The sequence below is a fragment of the Nannobrachium achirus genome (assembly GCF_963921795.1).
Source record: "Nannobrachium achirus genome assembly, chromosome: 13".
In the NCBI taxonomy this organism is placed as follows: Eukaryota; Metazoa; Chordata; class Actinopteri; order Myctophiformes; family Myctophidae; genus Nannobrachium; species Nannobrachium achirus.
Genome location: NC_137833.1, coordinates 37,720,348 through 37,733,575, shown reverse-complemented (window position 1 = coordinate 37,733,575; position 13,228 = coordinate 37,720,348). Strand labels below are relative to the sequence as shown.

General features: G+C 41.6%; 1 protein-coding gene across 1 annotated transcript in view; it reads right to left on the bottom strand.

The window, feature by feature from the left end:
* bicc1a (BicC family RNA binding protein 1a) overlaps window positions 1-13,228 on the bottom strand; it is a gene marked incomplete at both ends in the record, with an annotated part of 113,986 nt that overhangs the window by 44,170 nt on the left and 56,588 nt on the right. Inside the window, 2 exons of the mRNA XM_080739738.1 lie at window positions 2,929-3,090; window positions 6,635-6,714. Of these exons, the coding sequence (XP_080595864.1) occupies window positions 2,929-3,090; window positions 6,635-6,714 (242 nt within the window). The remainder of the gene's footprint in view (window positions 1-2,928; window positions 3,091-6,634; window positions 6,715-13,228) is intronic.

The following is a 13,228-nucleotide window of genomic DNA, read 5'->3' as shown; positions in this document are numbered from 1 at the left end:
CATCCCAGTTTGAGGGTCGCAATTAAAATAATTGCAACAGATATGAAAAGGAAAGATAAATGTTCCAATTAGACATCTTGCCAATGGATCTTCTCTCACCCCTCCTCTCTATCTCTTCTTTTCAACCATAGCTGTGTTGTGTTGTGTTGTTGCTGAACGATTCACTCGATATAACTTATCCTTTAGGAGAATGAACTGAACTAATTCACTACCTAAAAATAACTTAACTATTGAACTATCTACAACATCTACAAGCTTACAGCATGTCACGTTATGATGATCTGTGGATCTGCTATTTTTGGAGAGTTTGGTGTAAAGGGAAATACTAGTGGATCTAGTATACAGCCATATAGAGTACCCCAGTCAGCAAAGTATATAGGGTTTAACTGTTTCAGTTGTCAGTTAGATGCACTTGCAGTCAGTTAAATTTTTTTAATTGGCTGACAATATGGTCTCTGTTTGTCCTTGCGAATGAAATGTCTTGAATGAGTGAACAAAACGGCTTTTGATCTCGTTCACTAGATAGAGGTGGTCTCTCACTCAGTGACTGTGTATCCCTACAAGCGAATGACTGTGAAAATCTCATTCAGTGAAGGACATTTCTCGGTTCACCACAAGAACAATTTGAACAGAATGTTTGACTGTGCATCAGGCGGAGCTCCGGTCAAACACTGAAGGTATCGTTTGAACACACTTTTTAGCAAACCAATTCTAATGATTCGGTTCACTGAAAAGAAGGACAAGGCCCATCACTAGGAGCGCACCATGACTTGGCCCACAGGCATAGGACCGAGGCCAACTTTAATCAGAGCTTCAGCTCAGATTAAGCCTGGTGTTTGGGGACCAGCTGGTCCAAAAATAAAAAATGAAAAAACAAACGACAAGGGGGTCCATCTGTTTCAGTCATAGACCACCCCTTAATTCCACGCATAATACATAAAATTGAAGGCGTTTAGTTTTGACACTTAGAATTGTTCTTCTCCCAGAAACTACAACATGATGGAGTGTGCACAAAAAAAGAAAATCATTTCACTCACTAATAAATGAAATGAACAAAAATGAAAAGTGAAGATATGGGTGCGAGTTACACAGAGCAGTTCCATACATGTGCGCACACACAGTAAACTACCCAGCATTCCTTGGTGTCTAACCCATTGAAACTGGGAAAGCATCTGTGTCATTCACTTTAAGCACTTTAGCCATTATTTTATTTTATAGCCAAATACATACTACTGAAGTTTTTCAGAAATATGTTTGCAGAATCGGGCTCATGTCTTAAAAGGGCTGAATGGTGCTTGGCAGCATGCCCCCACTTTGAAACACTCACCTATACAGTAATTTAATGGTAATTACTCCAGGTGCAATAAGCACTTTCTCTCTGCAACCTGCCTGGGTCAGAGTAATGACCCTGCTGTGACAGAAAGGAGCTTGCTGGTATATTAACTGGATGAGTTGCGCACACATCGGACTCTCTCCTTTTCCCCACTGTTGCACCCAGGTGGACGTGGTTTTTGAGGTTAGCTTTAGGCATAGTTTCTGTGAGGTTAGGGTTAGAGTTAGGATTAGAGTTAGGCAAAGTGTTTGTGAGGTTATGGTTAGGGTTACGGTTTGGTTTAGGCATAGTTTTTGTTAAGTTAAAGGTTAGGGTTTTAGGCGCCACCTGGGCGCCACACCAAAGGAAGAGGGAGTCCCGTGCACACACAACCACAGATCAATAAAGGGGCTGGTCCATTTGACCTACATCATGAAGGGTGTCAAGAAAACTCTTCATGTTGAGTATGTTAGTGAATCTCAACCTTTTTAATTTGAAGGACCCCCAGTTTGTTATGCACTAGGGTGGTTCAGTCAGCCGAGCACATAAGAGCTTCCCTCCCTCCTGGAACTGTGCAAGACTTCCATTCTATGTGAACCTGACAATGCGTTGATACCTTATGTCCAATCCCATGTACAAATGCGTACATACCCTTTAATGTGCACCTTCATTTCTAATCCCCTGTACATGTCTGCAGCTAATGTGGACCTACTCTGACCTCGCACTTCTAAGTCACTCTAGTTGTGAGCGTCATCTAAATCAGAGGTTCCCAAACTTTTTTGTCTCAGGGCACCCCATAAATATTTTTTGAATCCGAGGTAACCCTGCATTATAATTTTCACTCCCAGCACCTTATATTTATAGCATATCGTCATTGTTGGGTGGAAACCTTGTATGTCCAAAACCGTTCGTTTTGTATTTATCATCTATACAAACCTCGGTTCGAAGTGGAGCGGTGAATCTGTGTGTGTGTGTGTGTGTGTGTGTGTGTGTGTGTGTGTGTGTGTGTGTGTGTGTGTGTGTGTGTTTGTGCCTGCACAACAGCGCCCCTCCTTTAACTAGTGTGGCCACTCAAGGTATTGCCAGGCTACAGACATACCCAGCCAGCCAGCCAGCCAGCCAGCCAGCCAGCCACATAGCCAGCCAGCCACAGACATACCTGTCTATTGGGAGCGCTTTCACCGCTCCAAAAATGCACTAAACTAGTGAAAACAGCAGATCTACAAGCACACAACGCCTCGCGATGCGAGGCGTTGTGTGCTTGTAGATCGGCTGTTTTCACTAGTTTTGTGCGACAGTCTTGTATGATAGGACGTATGAAAAGACGTACACATTTGAAACTTGGAGATATGAGGTTTCTACCCGACAATGACAATATTTTAGTGATTATGTTGCGAGGAAAACGTTGAGATAATAGCCATTTTGGTTAGAACTGACTGAAAATAACTTTGTAGTTCAAGTTTTAAATGATACTAAATATTTCTTCAAGTGTCCAAATAAATTCCAACTATTATCAAATTATCTCGCGGTACCCCTGGACTGCCGTCACGGACTCGTCACCCACTTTGAAAACCCCTGATCTAAATGCCTAAACTGTCAATTGATTCCATGCCGACCTGGTTGCTTTTCTCCGCCTGGTTGTTTCTGTTGGAGTCGGGGAAGTGGATGTGGCAGCCCGTCTCCTCCATCACCTTCTTGATGTTGTTTCCCCCTTTACCGATGACATGAGAGTGCTCCGTGTGGGACACATCCATCTTCAGAGTTACCCTGTTGCTCTGCTGAGAGAGAGGAGAAGATGATTAACAGAAGTTGTATAGCACAGTGGTTCTCAAAGAGTGGTCCGGGGACCCCCAGGGGTCTTAGAGGGGGTTCCAGGGAAATTAGTTAACCCTTTAAGACCTGAGAAAGATTCTAAATTGTCTTCTAAAGATTACCCAAAAAAAACATTTTCATGTCAAGGAAGTGAAGGAACCCCAACACGATGAGTATTTGGCCATGGACCCCCATCTCAAAGCAAAGATATGAATTAAAACATTTGCTTTAAAATAATACATATTCAAAGAATTTGCATACATTTTCACATTTTTGGAGCGGTGAACACCGTCTCCCTCTAAAGAGCTTAGTGTGTAGTCGACTGACCATGTCTGTCTCTCCCGTTCAGCACGAACTGCTGCAATACCGCTGGGTGACCAGAACTGGACTGTTGCGCAGCCTAGCATCACAGCGTGTGTGATAAGAGAGAAGTGAAAGCTATACTTCTAGAGCAGTGGTTCTCAAACCTTTTTGGCAGCAGCACCCCCTTATACTGATGTCTGAAGCCAAGTACCCCCTCCCTCTGACTACAGCATTTGGCTTAACAACAACATCAAAGGTCAAGTTCCCCAACAAGTTCCAATGCCAATATGTTCAAAATAAAACAGCATAATGGCAAATAAACACAGCTTTCTATTCAATAACAGTTGTACTAGTCAAGGTATTTTATGTTGGTTTAACAATTTACAAATGAGCATGTTCACATTAAGTCTGTCAGTGTTTTATCATTGACCATAACACTGAAATACATATTCCCATTTTCTAGTTTTTTCTCACGTACCCCCTGCAGTACCCCCGCGTACCGCTAGGGGTACACGTACCCCCATTTGAGAAACACTGTTCTAGAGTACAACGGTGTGTGGCCGGAGTTATGTTTCATTAGTACAACGGTGTGTGGCCAGAGTTATGTTTCATTAGTACAACGGTGCATGGCCGGAGTTATGTTTCATTAGTACAACGGTGCATGGCCGGAGTTACGTTTCATTAGTACAACGGTGCATGGCCGGATTATAAAAACAGGAACAGATTGAGAAGGCCACTGTTGCGCAGCCTAGACACACGCGGGCGCACACACACACTAGGCTTGTCACGATACTGGATTTCTAACTTCGATACGATATTTTGAAAATTTTCGATACTCGGTACCATTTTCGATACCACGCAACCACAGCGATTTTAGTGCAAAAAAACTTTTATTTAAAAAAAATGGTTTGATTTTTTTCAAAAATGGCAGATCTACAAAAAGAATTCAAACAGATCTACAAGCTCACAATTTGAATGCATTTGTGAGCTTCTAGATCAGCTACTATTTGGATGTGACACCATTGTAGGACAAAGCATAAAAAAAGGGCTTAAATGGTTAAACAATTAACATTATAGGTGGATATTGAGGGTATTGACACTTGGTGGGCATTGTGCATATTATGACCATTTTAATTTATTACACTAGTTTCTGGCAAAAATAAAATCTGAAACATCAATGCATAGTATATATTGGCAGCATAGTCAATATTACACCATAACCATGAAATGCATTAGTTAATTCCCATCAGCCATCAATCAATAAATGACAGGTGTGGTGCTTTTTTTTTTACACACACCAATAATGCAAAGCAGCTAGAAGAGACACCAGGGGCGTCACAAGGGGGGGGGGGGGGGGGGGGGGGGGACTGAGTTATTAGGGCCCAAGGTGGAGGGGCCTTAATCATTTTATACTTTAGCTATTGAAAAATAGCAGATCTACAAGCTCACAGCACTGCATCGAGTGCCGTGCTGTGAGCTTGTAGATCTGCTATGTTTGAAAAGTCGTGAAGATGTGTGCAAATCTTTGAATATATGTAACTTTTAACATTTGTAGCTCAAATGTTGCTCCTGGGGGGGGTCGCTAGAACTAAAAATTTTGAGATGGGCCAAATACATTTTGGGGGTCCTTGACATAAAAAAGTGTGAGCACCACTGATATAGAAACTTTTTTTTTTTTTAAACCTTAGAAGGATTTGAAATATTCAAAAATAGCAGATCTCGCAGTGTATATCTGCCATTTTTCACTAGTTAAAGCACAAAATAACGCGTAATAACGCGTTCCCAGTCTAAATGGGTTAAACCCCCTCCCCCTATGAAGAACATTCATGGGGGCCCGCAGTGAACGCTCGTATCCAGGGCCCAGAGTTTGGTGTGACACCCCTGTGAGACACATAGGCGTTTGAGTGTTTCTCCATGCAGCATCAGGCCTCTCCATGAGCCTCATAAACAACAACACACACACGCCATAAACTCTTTCAGATGCTTTCATTATGGACACAAAGAGAAGCAGATGACTATCAAAAACACAGTATTTACTATTGCTACATTTGAAAAAAATATAAACAAAGAGAGATTAAAAAAAGCCTTAATTGATTGCTTGTATTGATTATTTGCCGGGAAATGACAATTCCTTCCAAGACAAAAGCAATGTGAGAAACCGTGGCTGTAAACAAAGCGAATCATGTGTCGCCATTGTGTGTGGAGAGAGGGAAAGGCTGGCTGTTATTTGAAGAGGCACTGGCGACTGACTGCCAACAGGGGGAGCAAGCGTGCACTCTGCAGAGTATGTCATCTGTTGCTATGGAGACGGGCCCTGCATGCTCATCCATCTTCAGTTGCTACTCTGCACCACATGCAGTGGTGAACACATTATTACTGCAACATATACAGTATAATGCAACAAGTTACAAATGATTATTTCAGGGGTCTTCAACGTTTTCAGGCCAAGGACCCCTTAGTTGAGAGAGAGAGAGAGATGAAGCAGGGACCCCCACAACCTTTTCATAGATTCCATATAGTTTCATTGTTTGAAAGCACAAAAAATATCAGTGTATTTTGGATTCATGTCAATTTGTGTTTTCAGATTTATTAGTATTTAACCACTTGAATCGTCAATACCTCTTTTTCCCCTCTAGACCCAAAACATTCAACCTTTAGTCGAACATTGCCGATCTACAAGCTCACAACGCCTCACGTTGCGAGGCGCTGTGAGCTTGTAGATCTGCGATTTTTGGCTAAAGGTCTCAGAATATGGACGCTAGGGTTCAATTGGTTAATATAAAAAAGGAGAAAAAAAGGTTTCTATCACTCAATGATTTGGAAGACCCCCTGTAGTAACTCTGAGGACCCCCTAGGGGTCCTGGACCCCCTGTTGAAGACCCCTGGATTATTTGCACACACTCATTTCCCAATACAGAGGCACATTCTATAACAAAGAAATAATAATATCTTAACCTCTTTCAACTTGGTTTTGGCAAGTCGTAGGTGAAAATGATTTTTTACATTTTATTGTATTTTACATTTTATTTGCACAAAATATGTACATTAGCTAAAATAGCTGATCTACAAGCCTTGTAGATTAGCTAATTTCGCTATGAATAAAGGTGTACCTTGAGATTATGCCTTTGCCCAAGGCACACAAAGTTTGGAAAACAACTGGCATAAAAACACAGACTGAACTTTAGCCTTGCAGTGAGACTACTGTACCTTTGTGTCGAGGACAGACATGATTCTGTCTTTGGCTTCCCTCACGTTCTCCCGCTTTCCACACACCTTTATATGGGGATCTGCAGGAGAAGGAAAAGAACAAAGGGGGATGAGTGAGTGGTTCTCAAAGACTCTGTGGGTAGGGCTGTCACGATATGACATTTTACATGACGATTAATTGTCACTCAAATAATTGGCGATTAACGATTTAATTGTGTATTTGTCGTTGATAATTACATTTCTGTTTGGCTTTTAGGCTTTGAAGTTGCATATGGTTGACACATAACCTAAATATACAAATACATTACTGACATATTTGACAACTTACTACTTAAAAAATAACATTGATAGTGGAAATAGCCAATCTGCTATTTCCAGATCTACAATCTGGAAATAGCCGATAGCCAGATCTACAATGGAAATAGCCGATCTACAAGCTCACAACGCGTCGCGATGCGACGCGTTGTGAGCTTGTAGATCTGCTATTTCCACTATTTCTGACATTTTTCAACATTCACGATTATGACGATTATGACAAAATAATTGCGATAATGTCAAATAATCACGATTAGACGATTATGTAATAATTGTGACAGCCCTATCTGTGGGTTCATCTAGGGGGGTCTAAATTGACCCATACAAGTCTGTAACTCTGACGTCTGACAGTGTACAAATGGAACCAAATGAACCCATTCATTTGGTTCCATTTATACACAGTCAGAGTTGAGGGGAGACCTTGAAATTTGAGAAACACTGGGTTAAAAAATGTCACATCATTTGAAGTGTGTGCAGCACATGAGAAAATGTAAGATCAAGTGATAGACAGTCAGTGTCAGAGACACAGCCGCATCTTTGACTGAATCTGGACATTTGCACAGCACAGGTGATCAACCGGCATCCAAGGCCTGCTTCAATCATGCCGCTTGGAATTGGCTATGGATTTGATCGTATCGCCTAATTCCTGTGCTCGTGCTCAAGACTACAGCCATTCTACTAGAGTATGCCAAAAATCCCTGCATGCCAAGACCATGGCTTCATCACCTAACGAAACAGAAAAGCAGTTTTTCCCTTTCTTAATGTGTTTTGGGCATTTTATGCTTTATTCAGATATGATAATGAAGTGCAGAGAGACAAGAAAGGCGGGACGGAGGGGCACGACGGATCAGAGTCAGACCCGAACCGGGGCCAACTGTGAGAAGGACCTGTAGTCCTTATCCATGTGTTATGCCCCACAAATTACATATTTTATAACTGTAAAGAAGAATTGATGCCACAAAGTGTATGAAGTCAGATTTACGGGAAAAGATGAAAGTCATGTTTTGAACGTTACACCGCTGAACACGTTGCTAAGTAGTGTCATTCGCCAAACAGAAATGCAACACAGAGCAGCTGTCCAATGTTGTCCAGTGCTGGGAAAACAGCACTGGTTAATAGACTTCTGACTGGGAAAAGAGCGCTGTTAATTCTTTGGCTTGTGATGAAACAAAGATGAGATCAATAGACATCACCTGTGACACTAATGGCTGGGCTGCCAAAACAATATAGGCTTATACAACCAAGAGGCTTTCTAACGTCCCCCATTACTCCAACATGGCACCAGTGTTGCCATGTGACTTTGGGCTTGTTTTTCTGTAAAGTTGCTTGTAAATTATTGGTAGTTTTTAGGATAGTTTGTTAAGCATAGTGGCTTATTTGCCACCCCTATCTAAAAATATTTAAAATGTGTAACTTTTTTTCGTCCCCTTTTTTGAAAATAGCAGATTTACAAGCTCACAGCGAGTCGCATTGTGAGCTTGTAGATCTAAAGGTAGGTTTAAAGGTAGGTTTTTACCTTTGCTCGTCCTCATGGACATACTTGTGGATTATACCAATTTCAGTCGGTCGTCATGCACAGACATTTTGCACCTTAATCCCATGTACAACGCACTTGTCTTTTTTGTGTTTTTTCGAGCACCTTAACTAACATCTTTAACTTCTTTCCCCCTTGACCTCCCTCTTCTTCCCTATGGAAATAACGATACAGTGGGAACAATGCACAACAACTAATCTCACCAATCTCTCTCTGATGTGACAATAAAGCCGATTCTGATTCTTGTTTTCATAGTTTGGTTGCTTATTTCTTTCGCAAAATCTGCCAACCCTGCAGGGCACTGAGATGCACTCTCAGACACATCTTGTGCGTCTTTATGGAGATGAAAGCAGATTTGACACTTTAACATCCTAGCTGATAAGTCGATATGACACTTTAACATCCTGGCTGAGCGATACATGGATGGATTACGTACAGACCGACATTATAGCCATCATTGACTGATGACTTAAAACATGTCATATTCAAGAAATACATCTAGGGATCCAAAAGTTGTTCATTATAGCGGTATAGGCTACAATTTAGGTCTATAATGAATTACTAATGTGCATCAGCAGGCCTAATAAACCAGGTATGTAATACGAATGCACTGTTTTGTTTAGGTCTGAACATAGGTTTCACAGTTACCGCAACTTGTATTGGTATCCATTGTTGCTGCAGTGTCTGCCCTCTGAGAGGTGCCAAACTAACATTACTAAGTGCTACTGCTGACATACAATATCACTATAAAACATTAGCATTACCCCCGACAATGTCATCATACTACCTGCAGTTTAATTCAGGTAGTATGTTTGATGAAGGCCTCTCCAGACCTTATGGAACTTTGATTCATAAACAAAGGTTCACTGACCTCCTTGAGTCTAGAAATTTGACATTTTAAACATTTCTTGTATGTGCTGCTTTAATAGCTAGATTTATGCACCTCTTAAAACACACACACACACACACACACACACACACACACACACACACACACACACACACACACACACACACACACACACACACACACACACACACACACACACACACGCTACAGATCAGTTCAGATGTTCTGCGGGTTATCACGCCCTTGGCACCGATGCTGGCCTATCTGCTGATTATCCATGTCTGCAATTAGATAACCAAACTTAATTATGATTGGTTATTTCTTGACCCTTTGTGACAGCAACCAATCAATGAAGTTTCAAAGTGACAGTGCACGATAGCTGCGGCCACATGTAGTATTTACAGTGACATTTCCCCGTCCACCCCATGCAAAGGGGGTCCACCAAACAACTGTCAAATAAAAAGGGTCTGCAAATGTTTTAAGAAATGTGTTAAACAGTAGTTTTGGAAATGGAAATGGAGGGAAGGGTGGAGGAAGAGAACTAGAATGGGGGAGCAAAATCAGAGAGGGAAAAGGATGACATCACGATATCAAAGGTATAGTGATATCTGATTGGGTGAAGGGTTACAGCAGATGATGAGTAGTTACTCAAGTAAACTGGGACAAGTACTTCAGAGGGAAAACCCTTAGAGAAAAAGGTTACATCAGATGATGAGAAAGCTAGACAAGAACTATAGTCTGGTTGCCCTGCGGTGCAACCACACTAATAATGGCTGGAAAATGAGCACAGGTGAGTTTTAGGGATGGGACGATAAGCGATGTAAGCCATTTACCATGAGAGGAAGTGGGTTGTTGGCTGATTTACCACTGTTTCAAACAGTGGTAAATCAGCCAACAACCCTCGACCCGCGAATGGTAAATTGCTTTTCTACCACTTCTACCATATAAATGAAAGAAAACACAGTTGTAACTTGCAAGGTTATTTAGTTACAATCATTAATTGTTTTATTGGGCGGGGTCCATGAGCCAACTCAAGGTTGTTGACTGATTTACCACTGTTTTAAGCCAATCAGAATCCAGTATCTGAACATGTGACCACAAAAAGTGGTAGAAATTATCGTGATAAAAAACACGATAATCGTATTGTGGAGATTACATTTATTGTGATATCGTCCTCCGCCATGCACTGGGATCAATTCACCTTTTATTTGCCGAGCTGCATATCCGGTACCACTTAAACTAAACTTAATTGGTAAAAGGTACTTATAATATGCATACTTAATACAGTCTTTTTTCACTCTACAAATCTACAAGCTCACAACGCGCCGCATTGCGACGCGTTGTGAGCTTGTAGATCGCCTATTTTTTGGCACATGTTCTGCCCCAGGATAATGGATTTCGATTATCGCAATAATATCGTAAATCGCAATTTCTTTGGTCACAATAATCGTGATATGACATTTTCATATCGTCCCATCCCTAGTGAGTTTGTGTGATTGATCAGGGCTGAGCAGTGTAGGTTTCTAAGGGAGCAATAGTTGCAGGGAAACAGAGAGGAAGTGGGGAGAGAGGGATAGTAAAAGAAAACATGACATAGAGGCAGAGACTGGAATGTGAAAGTGGGACAAAAGTTAAAATAATTTCACCAAAAGTGACATAAGCTATGCGCATTTGTCAACAAATTGCAGTGGATCACTGGATGCACCGCGACAGTAATTGCTGCTTTTATGTCTGGCGAGTCATTAAAGTCTGCCACAAACCAATCTAGCTGCAGCAGGGGTAGAAGCACAACCAGACAGCCAGTCAGTGGGCCGATCACATAGAAACACTGGGTTAAAAATAATGTCCCAAGATAATGGCTCTGTTGTGAATTTGCCAGGATAAAACAGAGAAAGTTGTCTTTCTCTTCATTCCTCGGAAACCTCCTCGTCTGTCACATTGGGTGCGTTTATATGCACAGATGTAATCCACTTATATTCGGAATGACTGCTCATTCAGAATAGAAATGCTCATATAAACGTTTAGGAATGGCCATTCCGGTCTGACCCGAATGAATTTTCATTCTGGTCTGAAGAGGTGGTTTATGCCGTTTCAATCGGGATACATTTGTCATATAAACGCTCCATTCGGAATGAACTGCTGTCTGAACTTATTTTCACTAGAAGTGAAAATAAATAACATCGAAATTACTAGATCTCACTTTGCAACAGAGGCTGTGATTGTGTTATCCCAAATTGTAAATATATCGAGGGAGCATGCAGTAGACTGTGCGAGAAGTACAGGTACTAATTATTTAAGTACCCCTTTGGCCTTGAAAAACTGCAGCTAAAATAACCAAACACTGCATACCTAAACCATCCACAGCTAACACGAGCCCTGTAGTGTCTGTATAGCGTCAGATAAGTGTGCATCTGGCGCCATCCCATGCCAGACCCCAAGAGCACTGGTTCCCAAACACTGGGTCGGGACCCGTTTGTGGGTCCCGGATTTAATTCTTATTTTTCCAAAAACATTCCCAAAAAAGCTATGATTGAAAGAAATTCAAATATTTTTCTAAGTCATTTCATGAATAAATAAAAAGAAATAGAAGAAATTCCATAAATTAAAAAACTAATTTTTCAGAAGTAGTGAAATTAGCCGATCTACAAGCTTACAACGCTGCATGAAGCGACGCATTGTGAGCTTGTAGATCTGCTATTTTCACTAGTTTGGGTCCCGGGCAGAATGTCTCTTTTAGGGCATTCACGAATAGTGATTTTTAGTATTCGAATTATTGGACCTCAAAGTATTCAAATAGTCGAATATTCGACAGGACTGGCCAAACTGTAAGTAAGCAAGAGGCAAACATTGTGAAAATAGCCGATCTACATGCTCACAACGCCTCGCAACGGTAGATCTGCTATTTTCACAATATTTATCTGTGGAACCGAGTTACATTAAATGTAACACCTACAATTCCAAGTGCTTGTCAGGGTGGGTGTCCCAGGTTTGAGAACCCCTAGTATAGAGCATTAACAAATTCATCCACCAGGGGCATTGACAACTCATTCTTATGACTTCCTATCTAGCCAAGCTTTTTTAAAGAAAAAAAAAAAAAAAACGAATATTCAACTTCGGTGAACAACGTCGAATAGTGACTTTGATATTTGAATAGTTGGTGAATGCCCTAGTCTCTTCTGGGAACCACTGCTGAGGACACAAACGAACATGCAGACACAAACATAAAGACGCACACGGTCCTCGTCCCGCTCGCCATCTGCAGCAGGAAGTCAGTTAAGCCTCCTTCCAGGAATGCTCCTGCTAACACACACAGGTCCAGCATCTCACATTTACAGTACAGCCCTCAAACAAAACTCACTCCAACACATTTATTGTTATAACGTAACGAGGACCTTAGAGAACCCGTTGTCGGGGCTTTTTGAGAACTCGGGAGGGGAAAAGTGCGAGTTGGGGGGGAAAAAAAGAAAGAAAACAACAACTGTGAGGGTGAAATAAAGACCTGGCTAGCTAAAGTCCCCTTCGTTGTGATGATGAGAGAGATCCTTTACAATTTTCTTTTTCATTGTATCATGCACAATAGCCCACATCAAAGAAAAAAACTAAAACCAAGCTATTCTCCATAGGGCAGCAAAATGAAAGGGACAGCACTCGATCCAAGCCCAGTCCCCCTTTAGAGAGCAGTGAGTTGGGTTGGCTCGGTTGTGGAATGCCGTTGCTGGGAAGTGTGTTTAGAAGCCCCAGTGCTCTGTGTTTTATGGGCAGAGGGGACCGTGTGAGCTGCAGAGGCTCAGGCTAACTGGAGTGGATGCAGTTACAGGCAGGGGCGTCACAGGGGGGGGAGTGGGACTGAGTTACTAGGGCCCAAGGTGGAGGGGCCTTAATTATTTTATACTTT